We start from the raw sequence: 21085 nt of genomic DNA, 5'->3' as shown, positions 1-21085 counted from the left end.
CTTACCTCTTTTCATTCTAAGGTTCTTCCAAGCACTGTATACTCAAATGTCTCTCTGTCTTACCCAAGAGCAACAATGGCTTTAAAGTGCCATACTCCACAGAAACTGCCCTTGTGGCAATTACTGTGAAGCTTCATGCCACTAGATCAGCCCTCATCAATCCTGGTACTCATTCACTCACTCACATTTCAGCCGCCTTCAGCATGCTTTCAACATGAGACTTGGACTTCATTGCCCAGCATGACTGTTTTGCTTCTAACCTGGAGGGGCAGCTATCCTGCTCGCATCTCACACTGGATTTTTCTAAAACTGCTTTGTGGCAATGTCCATGGATTAAAACAAGCAATTCCATTATTTTAAAAATGGAAAGAACATAGACCAACACCACAACTGTACCTGGAGCAGACTGTCCTCCAATAATCAGAGAATCAACCAAGAGGTGGGTAACTCTCAACATGATGCTACCATGCTTTACTGTGGGCATGGTGTTCTCAAATGTTGGGTTTCCACAAAACACAGCCCTTTGTACCAATGGCAAAATGTCTCATTAGACCAGAAAACATCTCTCCACTTTGCCATGTCTTTGTTTGTTCCAGGAACATGTGTATTTGTATTCATAATGCAAGGGGGTGGGTGGGTAGATTTCAGTCCTTCATGAGTTAACTACATGCTGTACATACCTTTAATGCTATATGTTGGGCAGTTGCCGGAAAATGAATGATGAAGTTATGACATTTCTTCCATAGATTTGTTCAAATTCTGATTAATATTGTTCTTCAAACAGTATTACTCTGATGTTGAGTCACAGCAATAAGGAGTTTTTACAACAATAAAAATTTTCCCTCATCACTTACAATACTCATGTTACAAAACTGCTTTGGAGTCCTTTAAAACATTTCAATTTCAAACATTATTTCAAACAATAGTTCATTTCTCAGACTAGTGTCATTAATAAAAAAAAATTCTTCTCTATGAAAAGAAGAGTTTCATGTTTGCACAATGTTACAATCATGATATTGTGTGAATATACATAGATAATATTCAGGCTATAACAGCTATTGATCATTATAATTACCAGTTGAATCTTGCAGGATTGGCACTAAAAACCACAGCTATTCAATAAAAGTAAAAATCAAAGCATAATCATTCAGTTCTGATATGAAGACTATAGTGACATTGTGTTTTAATACAAATGCCATTCATACTGCTGAATTTAGACAATTTAGAATTGCTGTCTCTGAGAATTCATTTGGTTTATATTTTATTTCATAGTTTATTTTGTTCTGTTTGTTTTGTTGTCTTGTTTCCCATATCAAATGTCTTCTATTTATTATTCCTACAGTGAAACACTGAACTTGAATTGTTTTTTTGGCTTTTCTTCAGTGTGAAATTCAGTAAATATTGGTATTTGTTCAGTAAATATTGGTTCACCTGACTCGCATGAACATTTCACATTGTGTGAACATCTGAACACCATGTCCTGACTGGCTCACAGGGATGTATAAATCAGTCCTTAATGACAATGTTGTCAAAGTCATGATTTTAAATCAATAAATATAAATATATAATTAGCCTTGACTGCAAATCATCAGAAATATAATACATTCCCTGACACAGAGGCAATATACAAGTGTAGACAGTGTGTCTAGGATATAAAGAGACATTTTTATTGTAAGATATATTGAAATGATTGGGAGAGGGAAAGGAGGAATATGCAGTGGATAATGTCCGTACATCAAAAATGTGTGCACACCACAGTCATTGTTTTCATTGCAATGGCTGAGAAAAAGAAGATAGATAGGATATATAGATAGTGTTTTTTTTTTTTTTTTAACAAGCCCTGAATGTTTTGCACTAGTTTCAGGGATTTTGTTTTATTTTTGCGATACATTTTGAGAGAGATTTTGCTGAAACCTGTAATAGAACCTGGAAGGTATCTCAGTCTATTGCAGGCACCATGAATACACATTCCCACACTCATTTACACCTAGGAGCAATTTATTGTACACAGTTAACCTACTAGCAGGTTTTTAGGAGCTGAGAGGATACTGGAGAACCCGGAAGAAAACCTTCATGGACAAGGGGAGACCATACACAGAAACTACTGTACATTCACATATAACCCATGTTCAGACTAGAAGTAGGAATCCTGCAGCTGAGAGTTGGAAATGATACCCATTTTGTCACTGCATGATTTTAATATACAAATAAGGTCTGAAAAAAAATCTGTCCCATGAACTAGAGAATCATGAAATCAGCACTTCCATGCAGCACTTTTGGATTACCCCCACAAAGCTTATCCCTGCCCCACACAAGCAAGTCACGGCCTTATGCCCTCTGTCCATCTTGCCATGTTTAGTGTAATAAAAATATATGCTGTGTATAATCAAGAAAGCTATAGCTCGCTACATAATTCTGTATGTTTAAAAAAATAATTTAAACATATACCTCAAATTAATTAATATAAAAAAAAGCAAGACAACTTTAACCATTTAAACAGCCAAATTGCCTTTGAAGAAATATCTTTAGTCATTCTGAATTTTCTCTAGAATATATAATCATTTATTAATTATTATTCATGACTTTTTTGAAATATCTCCAAAAAAAAAAACACACAAAATTACTTCAACATGTTTAATTTCCTTAAAAACTGTCCAATATTCAGTCCTTAGAAAATAGCAGATATATCTCCATACTGATGCAGCAGTTCTACACACGTCAAAAATCAAAAAAAATGCTGACTTGGATGCTGAACCATGATTAATAATTACTCCGCCTCTTCTTAAAGTAAATATATACTGTATTTATACTAGATTACATCCACCCATGTGGTATTTCATAAACATTGGGTGCACATATAGACCTCTTCCTGAAAGAATAACAGAAGTAAAAGAATAACTCTTGAAGAAACAAACAAACAAAAAAAATACACAAACGTTTTCTTTCCCTACATACACTGGAGACAGACCCTTTACTGTTAACACTCACACTTCATAAATACTATATGGCCAAAAGCATACAGACACCTGACCAGTGCGTCTACATGTGAGCCTTCCCCAAAATGTGCCACAAAGTAGAAGGCAAATAATTGTCTAGAATGTCTTTGTACGATGTAGCTTTAAGATTTAAGGGGTTTACTCCAAACCTGTTTGCTTGACAATGCCCCTGTGCACAAATTAAGCTCCATCAACACATGGGTTGCCAAGGTTGCTGTAAAAAACTCCAGTGGCCAGCACAGAGCTCTGGCTTCAACCACAATGAACACCTTTAGGTTGAATTCGAATGTTCTGACAAGCCTACTTGTTTAATCTCACTAATGCTCTTGTGGCTAAATGAGCAAAAATTCCCAAATACACATTACAAAATCTAGTTGAAAATGCCTTCTCAAAAGCATGGAGGCTTGCCATAGCAGCAAAGTGGGATCTAAATCTGGAAAGAGCTGTTCAACAAGAATATGTGGGTATGATGGTCATGTGTCCAAGTAGTTTTGGCCATAAAGTATTTTTTTTTTTAATTTATAATAAATAACTCAAGTTCATTTTATTTCATATTGTACAGATCACAGCAGTAGTACAGTCACATACATAGACCTGAGTTATGTTTGGTCAAAGGTCAGCTTGACAAAGGTCGCAGGGTCAGTAATCAGAGACAGACAAGTGCAATAGATACAATCACACACAGTCACTTTTTCAACCCTTACATGTAGCTCGCTGAACTGGGTTTAAGGGGGTAATCTAAATTGAATAAATAATGAATCATATAGACGTGTGATTATAAAAAACATCATTCAACTGAGACAAAATGACAACACCCCAAACATACTGAAACAAAGTTATGGTGTACGGACAGTTAAGCTCACCTGTTCACAATGATATTTATTCAGATATCTCATGATCAAGAGGAAGTTTGGTCACTTATGAAACTATTTTTCTCATGTTTCCTCAATCATCATAACTATTAGAACACCGTTCAAAATTCTGAAATCAAGCTCATGTTACAAGTTCATGTTATAACCAGATACTGTCACTCCAGGGCCAACAAGAAAATTATTGTTGTTTTAGCATCTGTCCTTGTTTTCTACTGTAGTTAATGACAAATTGCGATGAGGGCAATGAATGGAAACAAGAGGGAAATTTTGGATTAAAAAACAAACAAAACTAGACTTCTAGCTTTATGATTGCATTTGACAGTTGCTTTTCTATATAGCAATAGTATTAAAGATGAAGCTGTCATTTTACCTACACATCCAATCCGTACTGAGAACAAGACAACTTAAACAATTATGGAAAACAATTCATTTAAGCACAAGGAATGTCTTGCTTTTCTGTGCACCGGGGGGGTGGGGGGGTGGGGGCAACTGCACCCTGCTCATTGGACTTAATCAGAAACTCCAAATTCTGCACAAGAAGAACAGTAGTGGGCGCTGTTTCTTTATAGTGAGTTTATGTGAGAATAAATGGCTCACAGGACGTTCACACAAAAGGCCTTGCTTCTTTAAATGGGCAAACATAAATCATTAAAACTTTGTCATAAACAGAACAAGTATTAGAATGATAACTATGACAAACAGGATTAAAATCACCAGCATCTTTCGATTTTTTTTTTGGTATTGTTCAGCCTAAAGGGACAGGAAAAGCTGCTGTTAATATTTGCAAAACACTGAATGTATTATTAATGATACTGTTGATAAACTAGCAAAGTGATTGTCATTTTTGCTGATAAAAGGAATTAATAAAGATGGCCATTACCTTTTGTAACTGTTTCAGTCCATCTTCTGTTTTGATGCAGGCTTGCTCCACGTTGAAGTCAATTCGGTCAAGAACTGTACCCTGTTTTGAGCACACGTAAGCCTTTTCAGTCACAGTCATGTTTGTCAATATGACACAAATTATTGTGTTCAGTGACACAAATTATAAGATTCTGTGTGATTTGTCTTAATTACATGAAATCAATGTATAACATTCATACACCACTCAATGAATATTTGTGTAGTGAGGGTGACAATATTAAGCAATCCTATTACCATTAATTATAATGTCAGTGAAAAACATACCGTCGATATAAAAGACCTACACACTGTAAAATTGCAGGTTTTTTATGTAACACAAAAAAAATAATAATAATTCAAGATAAATCATGTCAGAATTTTTTTCCTTCTTTAATGTGATACACAACCCAATAAAACTGAAGTGACAACATATAAACATTTTGGGGGGAAAAAAGCCAAAAAACACATCCACAAGTGTGCAATCATTTAAAGTAATCATTTTTAATCACATGCTTCCTTCATGACACATGAAGCCAGCCAAACATATCTTTTCAAACTGCATCACAGGATGGTGAAACATTCTCAGAACGCTGCCCTATTCTGTGTGCTTAATCTCAAAGATGTGCATGCTTTGCTAGTTTCGCTGCGACTGTGGGAGAGAGAATGAGTTTTGCTCACATGGACTCCCAGAAATAGGTGTCTGTGACATCATGATTCAAACTCATGAACTCAAGACAATAGGGTGTATGATTTCTTTGGTGGAGCACTTGGGAGCACATCTAGATCTTGGCAATTTTATTCTACTCTTCCGTACAAAAATAAGATCTAGCATGTCAAGGGGATCTCTTGTGCATAGCCCTCTTGAGTCATTACACAGGTTTCCATTAAGATCTTGGCTCTGACCAGGTCAATCCACAGCAGTGATCTTCTACTAAAGACATTCCTTTGTTGAAGTGGATTTGTGCTTTAAATTGTTATCATGCTGGAAGCTGAAATTTTTCTTTGTCTTCAGCTAAGTGAGACCTGCAGGTTTTGTGCCAAAACAGATCTGTATTGAGAGCCATCAATGATTTCTTCTAACTTACTACAACTGCAGTCCGAGCTTAAGAGAAGCAGTCCCATAAAATGAAGCTACCTCCACCATGGATGTTCTTTGTGTAATAAGCTGTTGCAATTCTTGCTTTTGCAACAAAAATATCTTTTTTTTTTTTTAATTATACCCAAAAGGTCCTACCTTGCACCAGACCGTAAAACATCACATGGTTTGACAAAAATTAGGCAGGCTTAGGGTGTGTGTGTGCACGTGCTTGAGAAAGGGCTTACTGTCTAGCCACCCAGCCACAAAGTTCAGCGAGTGCAGTCACATGCAGGGAGAGGGGGCAATACTTGCCAGATATTTGTGCATTTCCTTTCATGTTGCCATTGGACTCTTGGTAGTCTCCACGAGACACGTCTTGTTCTTGGGATTGTCACTAATGTGCTGCATTTTCTCTATTTATTGATGATTGTACATAATGTTTCCATGTTTCCATCTTTGACAATGAGATCCAATTCATGCTTTGTAAGCACTTTTTAGATCATGGCATCAGCAGTCAAATAAAAGCACTTGAATTATTTTGGGTGATGAATCACCTTAAAGGTGGAAAAAATCTGCCACTATAACTTCATTCAATTATTTTACATCACAACAACCAAAATATTTTAACAGGATGGTGTAGACTTTTTATATCCAATGTATACTATCAAGCATCTAAATTTAGGGGAGAGCTACATTGGCCAGAATAAATTTTTTGAATGGTGGCAGTCCCTCTGAATCTATATCATTAAAAATCACTAACACACAAACACACAGAGACTATTAACACTGGACTACATGTATTTTATCAGAGAAGCATGAAGGCCAACACTATGAACTCTTCAGTACAGCATATGCAGAGCAAACAATTATGAATTCAACAAAACAAAAAATGTTAACTGATTGATCATTTAACTAGAAATTCTTTCTTAATCAGAAAGCAAAACATCTTGCATCAAATGCAAAATCACTGACCTGCTCTACCACCATGCCAGCAAGATCTCGAAAAATCTCATTAAGATCAGAGATGGACTGTACAATTTGCTGGATGTCTCGCTCCCTCTCTTCCACCATTACTGTGTTTTGCTCCACCAGTACAAGCTGGTCATCTGTAAAACCCTGAGACAGCAAGAATGTGTGTGACATGGAAAAAGAAAAATGACAAAGTTTTTGTTAATGTTCAGCAACATGGTAATATAATAATTAAAGTTAATAAGTTCTAATTTATGAATTGTTTTTTTTTCAACCTTAATATATAAAATATGTGTATTTTAAGACAATGTAGAGGAATGTGTTGCGAAGCCCTGATGGAGTTGGATGGTAAACAGTAGACATGACCAATGTCCTAACTGTCTGGGACCAGAGTATCTTCGAAAAGCACTTAAACAGCCTTGCTCTGAATAGAACATAATGGCAATAACAATGTGCCTAGCATGATATAAAAGAACTGCTGGATATTTATGTCACCTGGCAGAAAGGCCTACTAGGGAAATAAACCATACTCATCTGTGTCACAATGAAAGGAATAACAGCAGCCATCAGGGTCTGGCTGTTCAGCCAAGGCTTGGGATGATTAGGAAGTCAATAGATTCCGGTTCTTAAATATGGACTCTTAAAAATATCTTAAATTTCTTTTGGAAAACATGTAGCTTTACATTTAAAATACAATGTGTTTCCTCATAGGCTATTTTGTAGTCCATGAACTCTGACCTCAGAGCAGAGTAGCGAAATATCTTTCTCTGATGCATTTTATCTTCTACTGTCTGTGCTTGCCAAACAGAAAAAGGCTTAAACTGATGAAGTGAAACTTACTTTGACTATTGAGGTATAGTGTCCACAAACTTCTTCCATTTAATACCATTTGATAAATGCGATGACTACCTCCTGGGCAACACTATGAGCAGGATCATTGGTGGACATACATTAAAGTAACAGAGTTCACAGACTAGCTTCACTAATTTGATGGTGAGTTTGAATGACTCTTGCCCTCAAACAGGAACATTATATGACCCTGAGCAATTTTAATCCTGCATAGAAGACAGCTTCAGTATTGTATTTTAATTCTCAACAGATTGCATGAATGGAAAACTGCATGCGTCTGCAACTGAGATCAGAAAAAGAATCCTATTCTAAGTTCTAATAGTTATAATAAAGACCCTTGATTGTCTCTCATCCTCAGTAGGGCACAGTACTAACTGACTGTCATAATTTAAAGAGAGCGGTAACAGTACTGGAGTTCTTCATCCTCAATAGAAACAGAATCAACCCGTGAGTGATTCTTATTCTCCAAACTTAGATCACTATCAGCATTTTAGTGGATCTCACTGTTTCTAAGGATCAGAATCACATAAGCAATATCATCCCTCTTATGAGTAGTTATCATTCCCATAGAAAACTGTATCAGCACTTATTGTGTAAGGAATTCACTTAGTTTAATTTATTTATTGTGTAAGGAATTTTACTCATTTTGTGTGAATCCTTGTAAGAACTCTGAAATACCATCTCTACCAGTTCCAGAAGCAAACCTCCTAGCAGTCTGAAACCTAAGCAAGTTAAAGGTAGCTGGCATAAAACAATGAGAGGACTGCAAACATGAGTAATACTTTTGCAATACTTTGTGAGCACAAAGTAATGACTTTGTAGTATTTGGCTAGGGAAAAAAGGATGCAAGAAAACTATTAATTCCCAAAGGAAACATTGGTAGTCCTCCACTTAATCATGGAAACATAGTATCAGTTGTTTAGTGTTGTGTTCATTTGTTCAAACAGTTGAGAACCCCTGTTGTTACTTGATGGCACCAGTCAATATCTAGGATCATTATCGGGCCAATACCAGCAAAAATATAATAATTTGAGCCAAGCCTGTAACAAATGGTAATGAAATGAGTTTGAAAAAGATTTTTTTGAATCTCTAAATGGCATTTTGTGTGTGACAACTAGCATTTTATGTGTGTTAATTGTATATTTTTTAATGTATTAGTGATTTAGTATTAAAAAAATCAATAAATCAATATCGGCTGATATTGAAGGTTTCAAAAACGATATTAGTAGTAATGCGGGAGAAAAACATCTCTACTGCTTAGCTTTCTTACCCTGTCATGAAGTGCTATGCCTTCATCTTCCTCCATCAAAGGCCCAGAGTCAAAGAAGTGCTTGGACCTCTCTTCACGATTTTTCATGCCTGAAGTAGATATCAAAAATGGTTGCAGGAGACTGCACATAGCAAAGCTTTTTTTAAAGGAGAGTATAAAATTATTATTCTGTTTTGGAACCTGCAATTTATGATCATGCTAACATTTACACCATTTGGGAGACAGCCTTGTCGACCCTTAAGCAACTTACATTGTACGTTTAAGTTACATCTCATTTTATTCAAGTGAGTAGTTGAAGGTTAAGCGCCTTGCTCAAGCTTGGTGGTACTAGGATTTGAACTCACGACCTTGTGATCAGAAGTTCTTTTGAGATCTTTTGAGACATCAACTTTGCAGAATGTGATGTGATTTTGAACTCTGGTAATAAAAATAATAAAAGTTTAAAAAATTTATAACATTTGGCTGCATGTAATAGCTTCAATAAGAAGAACGGTCGATTACAGTCGAGATACTATGCATTGATAAATACAGTGACACCATTGTGGTACTAATGCAGGAATTGCTAGGGTAAAATTTTTGGATACACCTCAAGTGTTCCTGTCTCCGCTGATATTGTTGCACCCTCGGGTTTACATAAGTGTTACATAAGATTAAAAGAGTCTTATACGAATAAGAATATAATAGTCTAAAACAAAAAGACAGATCCATAGATGGAAAACGGAAGAAGCAGAAGCATTGATTGAATTACTCTGATCCAAGGAATACAACAAAACACTTCTTAAACACTATTTTTTCTGTTATCACACTAAAACAGTTTGCAGCATAAACTGACAAGTTTGCCAGAACATACAAATCATAGTACAAGTTGTTCTTTCCTAATTAAAGATAACGCAAAAACCTTCACTCATCTCAAAATCACTCATTCTAGTAGCTACTTGCTAAAATGGCTTAAAAATTAGCATGGAGAGATACATTAAAGTTTGCATGCACACTTACGTTTCAGGTAACTGGACTGTGTGTGTCTAAAATTGGTTGAGAGCTCCTGAAGGCTCTGTGCCAACGAGGCGATGACGTTTCTGAGCAGTCTCCCCTCCTGTTCTGTACAGTGACCAGACCGAGACTGCAGCCCCACTACTGCACGCTGACAACGATGAAACATCTACACAAACAAACATTATAGCCCATAGATGACGAACAAAAAGATTTATTACCAGTTGCTACTTAATTCAGAGAAACTAATTCAGAGAAAGAAAGAAATATGTAAATATTAGATTTTTTTTTTCTATCTGTTGCATTATATGCATGTTGTATAAAAAAAACAAGCTTAGCAGGGAATAGCTGGTAGAGTTCACTCTCTAATGACTAAAAATGATAAAAAAAAAAAATAATAATTAAAACTATTACAATGATCAGCAATCAACTTCTTTTTCAGATTTAAGACCCAAAGAACCAGGGACAGTTTAATTCATTTTATTTATGTTGTAATGAATTCTGGGTGGGATTTAACCTGTGTGATTTCCTGTGTAGTGATCTCAATGGCATGCTCCTCCTTGGTGCTGTCATCCAGTGTCGGCCGATTCATGTGTCTATCATGCAGACCTGCCAGCTCCTTCATTTTCTGCCGTATACGTGTGATCTCATACTGAATCTGCAGAAGAAAGAGAGCAGTATCTCAAATGATCTGGAACTCTGAGACTATAATAATGGTGACAGAAAAAGTTGCTCATTAAATGCAGTTAATGAAGCTACTGTTTAGCCTTCTCTACAAGATGGATGACCTATACATGCATTTTATAATTACAAAAGCACAGGATGGAAAAAAATGTGTTGATGAAAAAAGGCAAATCTTCAATTAAGAAATAATGACAAAATGTTACTGGGTATTAAATTTGCACGGAATTTTACTTATAATGTATTTTTGGAAAGAAAGAATGTTATCCTTGCATTCTACACTTTTTTTGCTCACAAAAATCTACTTTACCTCATCCACACCTTCTATCCATTTGGGTGAGAGCCTTTTCGTGACACCGATGCCAGCCTCTGGATCCAAGCTAATTCCAGATACCAGAGCCATTCGATCATCAACCAGCTATTGACAAAAGACATGGAAAAGGGTGTCAGTTTGAATGATCATGTTTAGTATTGGAAATTACTATGCATAGCATACACCGATCAGCCATAACATTACAACCACTGACAGGTGAAGTGAATAACACTGATGATCTCCTCATCATGGCACCTCTTAGTGGGTGGGATATATCAGGCAGCAAGTGAGCATTTTGTCCTCAAAGTTGTTGTGTTAGAAGCAGGAAAAATTTTCCAAGTGTAAGGATTTGAGTGAGTTTGACAAGGGCCAAATTGTGATGCTAGACGACTGGATCAGAGCATCTCCAAAACTGCAGCTCTTGCGGGGGGTTCCCGGTCTGCAGTGGTCAGTATCTATCAAAAGTGGTCAAAGGAAGGAACAGTGGTGAACCGGCAACAGGGTCATGGAAGGCCAAGGCTCATTGATGCACGTGGGGAGCGAAGGCTGGGTCTGTGTGATCCGAACCAACAGATGAGCTACTGTTGCTCAATTTGCTGAAGAAGTTAATGCTGGTTCTGATAGAAAGGTGTCGGAATACACAGTGCATGACGGGTCAGGGCTGTTTTGGCAGCAAAGGGGGGACCAACACAATATTAGGCAGGTCGATATAATGTTATGCCTGATCGGTGTAGTTTCTTAAACAATATCAAAATTTCTCCAACTAAAATGCAAAATGATTGAAAGATACCTCATCATACTCCTAATTTGATTGACAGAGCCCAGTAGAGTCCCAGCCAATGAGATAAGAAAGAGAAAGTAGAAAGGTGGGATCAAGTAGAGAAGTGACAGCAAATGAGTCCAAAGCAAAAGGCAGAGATCAGCATTGAAAACACACAATAGAATTAGGCCAGTCATTTATTATACAAAAAACAAGTAGAAAAGATTTATAGTTTATTAGTAATGTAAAAGGAATACTTCAAACAGTTAAATCAAATTCCAACACATATTCAAATTATTTATATTTCAGGCATTTGCCCTTATCCCTTATTTTACATAACTGAGCAATTGTGGATTAAAGTCCTTGCTCAAGGGCCCAGCAGTGGCAGCTTGGTGGACCTGGGATTCGAACTTACAACCTCCCAAGTAGCAGCCCAACACTTTAACCACTAAGCTAGCATATCCCCAATCATTAAAGATTCATTACTTATGCCAAACAAATTAAATACTGATCAACTGGCATGTAACTTTCAAGCACAAAACTAGCACTGCAGTGTGCAATTCAAAAAAGATAGAGGCAAGTGTAAGAAAATAATAGCAGGAGCTGCTAGACGACCATTACCCCAGACACACAAGGCTACATGGGCCAAATACTACCATCTCAAGTGTCTCAAGGATGCCTGATACAGTAAAAAAAAAAATCCCTTTTAAAATGACAGCAAGGTTTACTTACAAAGCTTCCAAGGTCAATATTTGGTTACCCATCTGGAGAATTAGGAGATAGCCCCATGGCTTGGTCTGTCTTATGAATGATTAGGCCTGGTTGCTTTTTTGTGTGATGCAGCCAAGCTGCTGGTAAGTTTGTAGTTCCCACAAATTATATTTGGTCCATGTAGACAAACAGTGCTTTAGATAGTACTACTGGGTGCTGTTTTGTTTTTCCACACCATTCTATGTAAACGTCTAGAGAGCATTATGTGTGAAAATCACAGATCAACTGTGAAATACTCTTCACTTATGAAGAATAGATCAACTTACTGAGACCACCTTGTCTGACACTAACTAACATCTACCACCATAAAAACCTTTTGAATTGTTTATGCCAATTCTTAGGAACATTCTGATTAACATTAAACTGACACTTTTGGCCTAAGCTCACATGATATTATTTATTGGGCTGCTACCTCACAATAAGCTCAGTGCATATAGATATTTGAATTTAAAATAAATTTGCAGATGTACAAGGTTTGCTAATACAGTGAAACCTTGACTTACAAGTTTAATTCATTTTGTGACCAATATATACCGTAACTCAATTTGTTCGTTTATCAAATCAAATTTCTCCATTAAAATGAATTTAAATACTATTAATCCATTCCAGCCCCCCCAAAACCACACCAATTTTTTGTTACGTGTTTTTAATGTACTTTATAAATAACAAATAATGTATAAAAAATAATACATAATAAAAGAGAACGTAAAGAAATGAACTGGTTTTATTAAGTGCACAGTATGTACGTTCAGACGAACATGCTGGCGGAGGTGGAGGAGATTCGCGGAGTTTTTCCAATTCATGCTCTATCGCATAACTTAACTTATTCGCTACACATGCTACAATTTATTGCTAAATTTTACTTACTTATTCTTCTTCACTGACTTTTGCCCTTTTCTTTGCCTCGCTCTCACTTGCTGGGTGTTTCAATAAAAACCTGTCCAAGGAGGTTTGTTTCTTCCTCCCTTCCAAAATGTTTCGGAAATGAGTGAGGCAAGTGTCGTTACACAGCGCCAACACACGACCTGTTGCAACTTTTTCAGGGTGTTTTTTTCAATAAACTCTGAAATTTTCTCCCACATTCCCAACATTTCCTTAATCTCACTTGTAGGGATAACCTCCTCCGCCTCTGGCTCCTGCAAAACCTTCGCATGCTGCCGCTGCTGCTGTAGCTCCTTTAATTCCTCCATTGTCAGTTCCTCGTTGTGCTTCTCGACAAGGTCGTTAATGTCTTCTTCATTCACTTCCAGGCCCATGGACTTTCCGAGGGACACAATTTCTTCCACCACTAACACTTCAGGTTAGAATCCTTCGAAATCCCTTTCGGAAACAACCTCAGGCCACAGTTTCTTCCATGCAGAGTTTAAGGTCCTCCTTGTAACACCCTGCCAGGCCATGTCGATAATTCTGAGGCAGGTCACGATATTGTAGTGATCCTTCCAGAACTCTTGAAGGGTGAGGTTTGTGCTCTCCGTAACCTCAAAGCAGCGCCGGGACAGGTGCTTGGTGAAAAGCTTTTTGAAATTTGAAATCACCTGCTGGTCCAGGGGCTGCAGGATAGGGGTGGTGTTGGCTGGAAGGTAGAGGACCTTAATAAACTTAAATTCTTCAAGGATGTCATCTGCGAGGTTTGGTGGGTGCGCGGGAGCATCATCAAGGACGAGAAGGGCTTGCAGGGGTAGGTTATTTTCCAAAAGGTACTTCTTGATGGCAGGACCAGATTTACCCACTGCACAAAGAACTCCCTGGTGACCCACGCCTTTGGGTTTGCCCTCCACATAACCTGCAGTTTTTCTTTAAGTATCTTATGAGACTTAAAGGCTCTGGGGTTTTCAGAGTGATATACGAGTAGCAGCTTAATCTTGCAGTCACCACTCGCATTCTTGCACAGTGCAAGGGTTAATCTATCCTTCATAGGTTTGTGGCCAGGCACGCTCTTCTCCTCTGCCGTTATATACGTCCTCCTCAGCATCTTTTTCCAGAAGAGCCCTGTCTCGTCACAGCTGAAGACTTGCTGGGGGATGTCCTTCGGCTTCTATCAGTTTGGCAAAAATTATCATAAAATCCTCAGCTGCCTTCACATCCAAGCTTGCTGCCTCACCATGCCTGACGACGGAATGAATGCCGGTCCTCTTTTTAAAATTATCAAACCATCCCCGACCAGCTTTGAATTACTCTTCCGATGCCTTGTCCATTGATGTTCACACCGTCTGCTGCACCAAATCCCTGTAAATGTCTCGTGCCTTCTCACAGATGATGCTCTCGGTCACAGTATCTCCTGCGAGCTGCTTCTCGGTCAACCACACCAACAACAACTTTTCCATCTCTTCATGAACAGAGGTCTGGAGCTTTGAAATAATCTTAATGCCCTTGGCTGGCATTATAGCTTTTATTGACTCCTGCTTCAAAATCGTACATTTCATAGAAGTACTACGATCGTACTGCTTCACCAAGTCGACAACACACAAACCTTGCTCATGTTTTTCGATGATTTTGTGCTTTATATCCAAGGACATCATCCTTTTCTTATTCTCAGCACTGATCTTGGCATTCATGGTACTCACTAGGACCCATGGTTAAAACTAAGAAATTTACGACAAAGATGCTTGCATGGCAAGATAACCACGTGAACTGAACGCTCGCTGGGCTACCTAGTGGCAGGTGGCGTAAGCTCGCTCACAACTCAGATCACGGCTCGTATCTTAAAGCAAAAAAATCGACCGAGCGATGGCTTGTATCTCATAACTCATAAGTTGAGTCACTCGTAAGTCAAGGTTTCACTCTACATTGGTGAGCATATATTACAGTCCGATAGGTGGAGCCCAATTTACTCAAACAGATGATTGCTTATGGATTTCTACAAAACTCTCAAGAAACGTTCAGCAATGTTTAATGAGCCTGTTGCACAAAGTTGGATTCAGCATCTACCAGTGAAAGTTTGTGTTTAGTTTGAGAAAACAGTTTTTCAGTCTCAATAAGGTGGATTGATTTTTAGAAGGTTTCAGTGCCATGGTAACTTAACTAAATAACTAACCTGCAACCCTTTAGTGTTTGCTATGCTAGTGTTTGCCGTCATATGCGGAGCGCGTCGAAGCTGCTCTCGCATTTTGAATCGTCTCAATCACCCTCGAAGGCAAACCCGCAACACTTAAATTCAACCTCTCACGAGCCAGGCCCAAAGAGCCACTTTGTCCGGGGCCGGGTGAAAAATCTCCCCGCGCGCTTGTGAGAGGAGGTCTCAGCGCACCGGGAGAGGCCAGGGTCGACCGCACAGGAGTTGGGTTATCTCCATCAGCCACAATTTCCCTGGCCAGTTCGGAGCAATCAGTATTACTGAGTGACTGCCTTCTCTTACTCTTTTTAGAGTTGGTACGATCAGACTCAGTGGAGGAAACACATAAAGCAGCACGTTTAGCCACGGGTGTGCCACCGCCATTGTGTTGTCTGATCTGACCAGAACGTGGTGATTCTGTAGGAACTGCACAAAATGTTTCAATGCTAGAAACAGTGTTAACAGTTCCAGGAAGTTTGTGTGTGCATTCTGTAGCAAGACGGGCCATTTCCCTTTCGCTATTCTGCCCTCGCACACAGCACCCCAACCTGTAAGCGACACATCCGTCATTACTTTTCTCAGAGAAATCGCCCCCAGCGAAGTCCCTGACTCGGGAAAAGCGTGATCTCTCCAGTGACGGAGAGCGCACATGCAGAGTGATGACACTATCACTTTGCGGTTGAGGTGGTGCTTCGGACATAAGCGCTGTGCCGCTACCCAGTACTGAAACTCTCTCATTCGCAGCAGTCCCAGTGGGATGACAGACACTACAGAGGCCATCAGCCCTAGAAGACGTAAACACAGTCTGAACTGGACTTTTTTCCCTTTCTGAAAAAGGGAAAGACATCCACGAATTGACCTGATCCGCTCTTCTGATAGAAAAGCTTGATAGAGGTCTGAGTTCTGTCTGAGACCCAGGTAAATTATTTCCTGAGTGGGCACTAAGCAGCTTTTTGTCTCGTTTATTTTGAAGCCTAAGCCCTTCAAATGAGACACGAGCTGATTCATATCTATCTCCGCATGCCGCCATGACGGAGCACAGATGAGGAGATTGTCCAAATAAGCTGACACTCTCAGACCCGCCATTCTCAGCGGTGATAGAGCCGCTCCGACACACTTGGTGAACACTCTTGGGGCTAATGACAGCCTGAACGGAACTGTCAAAAATTCATAGGCTGTGCCCTGGTAGGCAAACCTGAGGAATTTTCTGTGTGCTGGGTAGATACTTATGTGAAAGTAAGCATCTTTCAAATCCACTGATGTAAACCAGTCTCCAGGACGAATAACATTGTATAATGTTTTCACTGTGAGCATTGTGAACTTGTACTTTCTGAGGTGTTTGTTGATGATCCGCAAATCCAGAATGGGATGGAGACCCCCTCCTCTCTTGGGAATGACAAAGTACCGGGAGTAAAAACCGTGTTGGCTGTCCTCCCACGGCACAACCCGAATTGCTCTTTTGCTCAATAAAGAGGTTATTTCTTCCTCTAAAATCTGAGCTGACTCCCCTTCTGCTGCTGACATTAACACACTGTTGAAGAGTGGAGGTTTTAGAGCAAACTGCAGACGATAACCCCGTTTTATCGTGGATAAAATCCAAGGGTGTACTGCACATACGCGCCAACTCTCCGCGTGAGCAGCAAGCGGACCGCTGCAGCTCTTGCTCACTGATAGCACAACGGCGCCATCCAGCGGCAGAGCTGGAGTTTGCAGCTCTGATTTGGGTGTTTTTGTGTGTATTTTTGTTTTTATTTTCACACACTTCTGTGCCCTTGGCCCACTGCCTGGATGCACAGGGAACATTTTTATTTCTTTTACATGAAAACATTTGTGTAAACCCTCGTCCTCTCTCTTGCATAACCCTGCGGGTGGAGAGGGGAGGAACAACTTGTGGGGCACTGGATGAACTGGTGCCAATTCTCCAACAAGATAACTTTCCCCTGTTAAACATCTGTCCTGAATCACACCCCAACGCTTCTTTGCTAGTGGTGGGGGGGGAGCAAGACTCCTGTGATGTGTAGAGGGGTACTACAGAGACTCCGTGAGTGCTGTAGCCCCTCTTCTGATTCACAATTAGACCACAGGTTAGGTTGCCCGCCTCTTTTTTCCCCCTTGAGGGTTAGCTGGCCGCTGCAGCCACAAACGAGGCTTTACCTCTAAGCTGGGGCTGTTTTGGGTGAACCTCCATCTGCATTGACTGCTGAGGTGGAGGGGGGGCCTAGGGTTTCTGTACCCTGGATTTCCCCCCTTTGAAGCAGAGGGGAACCCTGGACACATGGGCTGGGAAGGTCGAGCAGCAGGCTTCCTGGGGAGGCAAGTTTCAAAAGCTTCCCCATCCTTCTTGCGCAGGTCACACTGCTGACGCCTATTTGTCACTGCAGCCCCAAAAAGGGCTTTCGGCTCCACAGGGGCATCAAGGAAGTCTGCCTTCTCCCTTTCTGACAAACCTGTCAATCCCAACCACAGGGCTCTTTCCCCCACCATGGCTAAGCCCATGCTGCGGCCACAGCTCTGGACTGCTCCCCTAGAGGAGCGCAGGTTGAGATCTGCAATGACGCATATTTCTTCCCATAACGCTGAGTCAGGCGACCCAGCATCAACCTGCCACCCCATCTCCTCCATAAGCTCAGCCTGATACGCTGTAAGTAAAGAGGTGGCATTTAGGGCTCTAACAGCCAGGGCAGAGGAGCGGTAAATTTTTTGAAAAAGAGAAGCAGACAGTAGTGAAGGAGAGGAGGAGGATAGGGCTGCCCGCCGATTAGGGTGGAGATGACTTGCCACCGTTAATTCGAAACTGGGGGGGGGGGTTGGACATCCCTTTAACAGGTACCCTGTGTGAAAAGGGTTTGTCCCAGAAACGCTGCATCTCTGCCACGCATGCTGGGATGGCTCGAATCAGCTGCTTGACTGGGGAAGTGCGTGATGGCAGCCTCATCCCATCATATAAATCCCTCTCTGCACCTTGGCCATCTTGCTGAGAGGGCCAGTCAATAGAGTGTTTAGCAGCTGCTCTCCGACACATTTCAATGAGGTCCAGTTCCCCTGGCATGGGGGAGGGGGACGCATCCATGGCACTGCCAGGCCTAGAGGAAAGATTAGGAGGGAGGATAGCATCCTCCTCATCTTCCTCCAAATCTTCCTCTAAAAGGCGAGCAATCACCTCATCATCTTCCTCCTCCTCCTCCTCCTCCTCCTCCCACGCCAAAGGGTCTGATTCAAAAAGGGGAGGAAGTTCAGGAGAGATCTCATCCATCAACTCTCCCCAGCTCCGTGTCCGAGGAGCAACCTCCATCATCTCTGCGGGAGGCGCAGAAAAACTCGGATCCCTTTTAGTCGCGGCCGCGACTCGCACTCGGTGCTCTAAAACCCTTAACGGGAACAGAGAGCAGTGTGGGCAGCACTGGGGATTAGCGAGCGCAGCCTGAGCGTGTCTGACTCCCAAACACGCTATGCACAGAGGGTCAGAGATCATAGACCCGCACACGCACGGTCGAGAGGGATCCTTCCCTTTCACTGTGCTACCAGATGGGTTCGCAGTCACCATAACAGAGATGCGAAAACCGGTGGATTAATCACCACAACGTGCCTCTCGATATCTTTCACTTTAACAGAGAATATTTCCCCAAAGAAGCAGCCGCGTTCGGTGACGTACCTAAAAATAACGGCTCGTCTTTGAACAGTTTAAGCGGCCACCTCTTACGAGGATCTGCTGAGGATAGCTTCACTATAGGATCTTCACGGGTAAGAGAACGAGACTGAGGCAGGGACCGCTGGCAGCGATATATATGAGGGAGGCGGGACTCCTGCATCACTTTCGTGATTGGTCTGTCAACCGACAGACGTGGTGTAATTGGTGCTTCCAGGATCGGTCACGCCCGAGGCGATTCCCATAGTGAGATACCGAACGGATGTTTGAAAGAGAACCAAGTGATAAAGGTGATGGGATTCCCACAGATCACAATCCCATGACCTTTAATTTTTCCAAAAGGAAATATAAATTCCACAGTGACTGCTAATGTCCCCCAAACCCAGATTACCCCAAACCCTTGCAACAACCTGAAACACAGTACCTCTTTATTTGTACCTCTTTTTTTCAGTTTCTTTCAGTTCCGCTTGTCAAAACATCCTACTGGAGTATCCAATTTGAGTAAAGTTTATCGATCTTTATTATCCTGTAAACATCTTAAGCTGTATTAATCATTAAGGGTTAATAATTCATAAAAAAAAAGTTTTAAACAGCTAATTTTAATTTAATTAGCTTACACATACAGTGCTGACAACTGAATATTAGCACAAGGTATGCTGTTTTTTTTACAGATAACTACAATAACATTTTATAAATATATATATATATATATATATATATATATATATATATATATATATATATATATATATAAATATATAAATATATACTCAACAACTTCAATTTCATCAATTCAGAATCATTCTCAAAAATATCACACTAAATTTCCATGTAGACCTTAATAGCAACACAAATGGACACTATTAAGAGTGTCCAGAAGTGGTATTGAAGGATATTAGTGTCTTCTCCTGTAATAAAATTCTTATAGGAAGCTTATAGGAAATAAATATGACCTTTACATTTTTTTTCAAGCACTGTGTACTGCTATAAACAGCACACAGTCTCTACCCAAACCCTCTAGGACATGCTAAGTGAAGTTTAAAAAAAAAAAGAAAAAAAAAAGGGGCTGTCTCCAATAATATTTATTAGTGTTTCCAGAAGATAAAGGCTCGTGTGCACACCAGCATTTATGCGTTAATAAAACACATTTCCGATAATCAGTAGGTATGTACCATAAGTTGATCTAAATCTACGAAATACCAAGGATTCCCACGACACATTTCACTCAGCTGGACCTCAAACCAGTGGTGGTTATGGGTAAAGCTAAATGTCATTTAAAATGATATAAAGGGCAAACAGGAGAGACAGATCATTGGCATGATATGCTACGTTGTAAATTATATATTAGGCAGTGTTTTTAAAGCAGAGTCAACTTACAACAACCTAGCTATTTACTAACTAGCAAGCTATGACACAATCGCATCCAAACCAAATCAATTCAGACAATTAACATGAGACTCACCGCAGCATTGCTACGTGTATTCAGAGTACGACGGGGCTCATATGTACTCACTTGCTCAGCCAATATCTGTCGGTTTTGGATCGCATTGTTCCGCATTAATAAGAAGGCATCGGTCAGGCGCCTAGTTGCCATGACTACTTTCAGTACATACGAGGGCAGGTTAGGGCGATCAAATAAAGGCTGTCTACCTCTGGCTCACTTTCTGTCTATAGATTTCGGCAGGTAGCTACACAATGCTAGCGATGTAGCTTGCAATACTGCAGACAGCCTCCGAATAACAATTTGTCCGGTGTAGTCTCAGTGGCCTCGTCAGCGCCGCAACTTCTACACGCTAAAACAACAATAAAGAAGTCATGTAATATGTCTGGGGTCCGTTTTAACTTAAAGCGTGACGAGACCACTTTATGGCCACTAAGATATGTAATACGTAAACATGAGATCACATCACATCCGCTTTCACCAAAGACATTTGAAGA

The 21085-nt window shown here is 40.0% G+C and overlaps 1 protein-coding gene across 3 annotated transcripts; it reads right to left on the bottom strand.

Moving 5' to 3' along the window:
- Positions 1–1646: 1646 nt before the first annotated feature.
- stx16 (syntaxin 16) lies at positions 1647–21085 on the bottom strand. 3 transcript variants are annotated; one of them, XM_058403038.1, is made up of 9 exons: positions 20610–21085; positions 11709–11720; positions 10916–11023; positions 10442–10582; positions 9931–10093; positions 8935–9023; positions 6819–6962; positions 4749–4829; positions 1647–4618 (listed from the first exon to the last, which is right to left on the bottom strand). In XM_058403038.1, the coding sequence occupies exons 1-9, from the start codon at positions 20739–20741 to the stop codon at positions 4517–4519; spliced, it is 972 nt and encodes a 323-aa protein (XP_058259021.1). In that variant the 5' UTR covers positions 20742–21085; the 3' UTR covers positions 1647–4516. The 3 variants fall into 3 exon arrangements, with proteins under 3 accessions (XP_058259021.1, XP_058259022.1, XP_058259023.1); XM_058403039.1 differs by lacking the exon at positions 11709–11720; XM_058403040.1 differs by lacking the exon at positions 11709–11720 and having other exon boundaries at positions 20661–21084.

This window comes from Hemibagrus wyckioides, linkage group LG11 (genome assembly GCF_019097595.1).
Source record: "Hemibagrus wyckioides isolate EC202008001 linkage group LG11, SWU_Hwy_1.0, whole genome shotgun sequence".
NCBI classification, from domain to species: Eukaryota; Metazoa; Chordata; class Actinopteri; order Siluriformes; family Bagridae; genus Hemibagrus; species Hemibagrus wyckioides.
Note: the sequence above shows the minus strand (reverse complement) of the source record. Positions and strands in the feature narration are given on the sequence as shown.

Coding starts and splice junctions, on each gene's coding strand:
- stx16 (XM_058403038.1), bottom strand. CDS start 20,741: ATGGCAACTAGGCGCCTGACCGATGCCTTCTTATTAATGCGGAACAAT. Junction 10,583..10,915: donor GGATAGAAGGTGTGGATGAG/GTAAAGTAGATT, acceptor TTTCTTCTGCAG/ATTCAGTATGAGATCACACG. Junction 10,094..10,441: donor CTACACAGGAAATCACACAG/GTTAAATCCCAC, acceptor TTGTTTGTGTAG/ATGTTTCATCGTTGTCAGCG.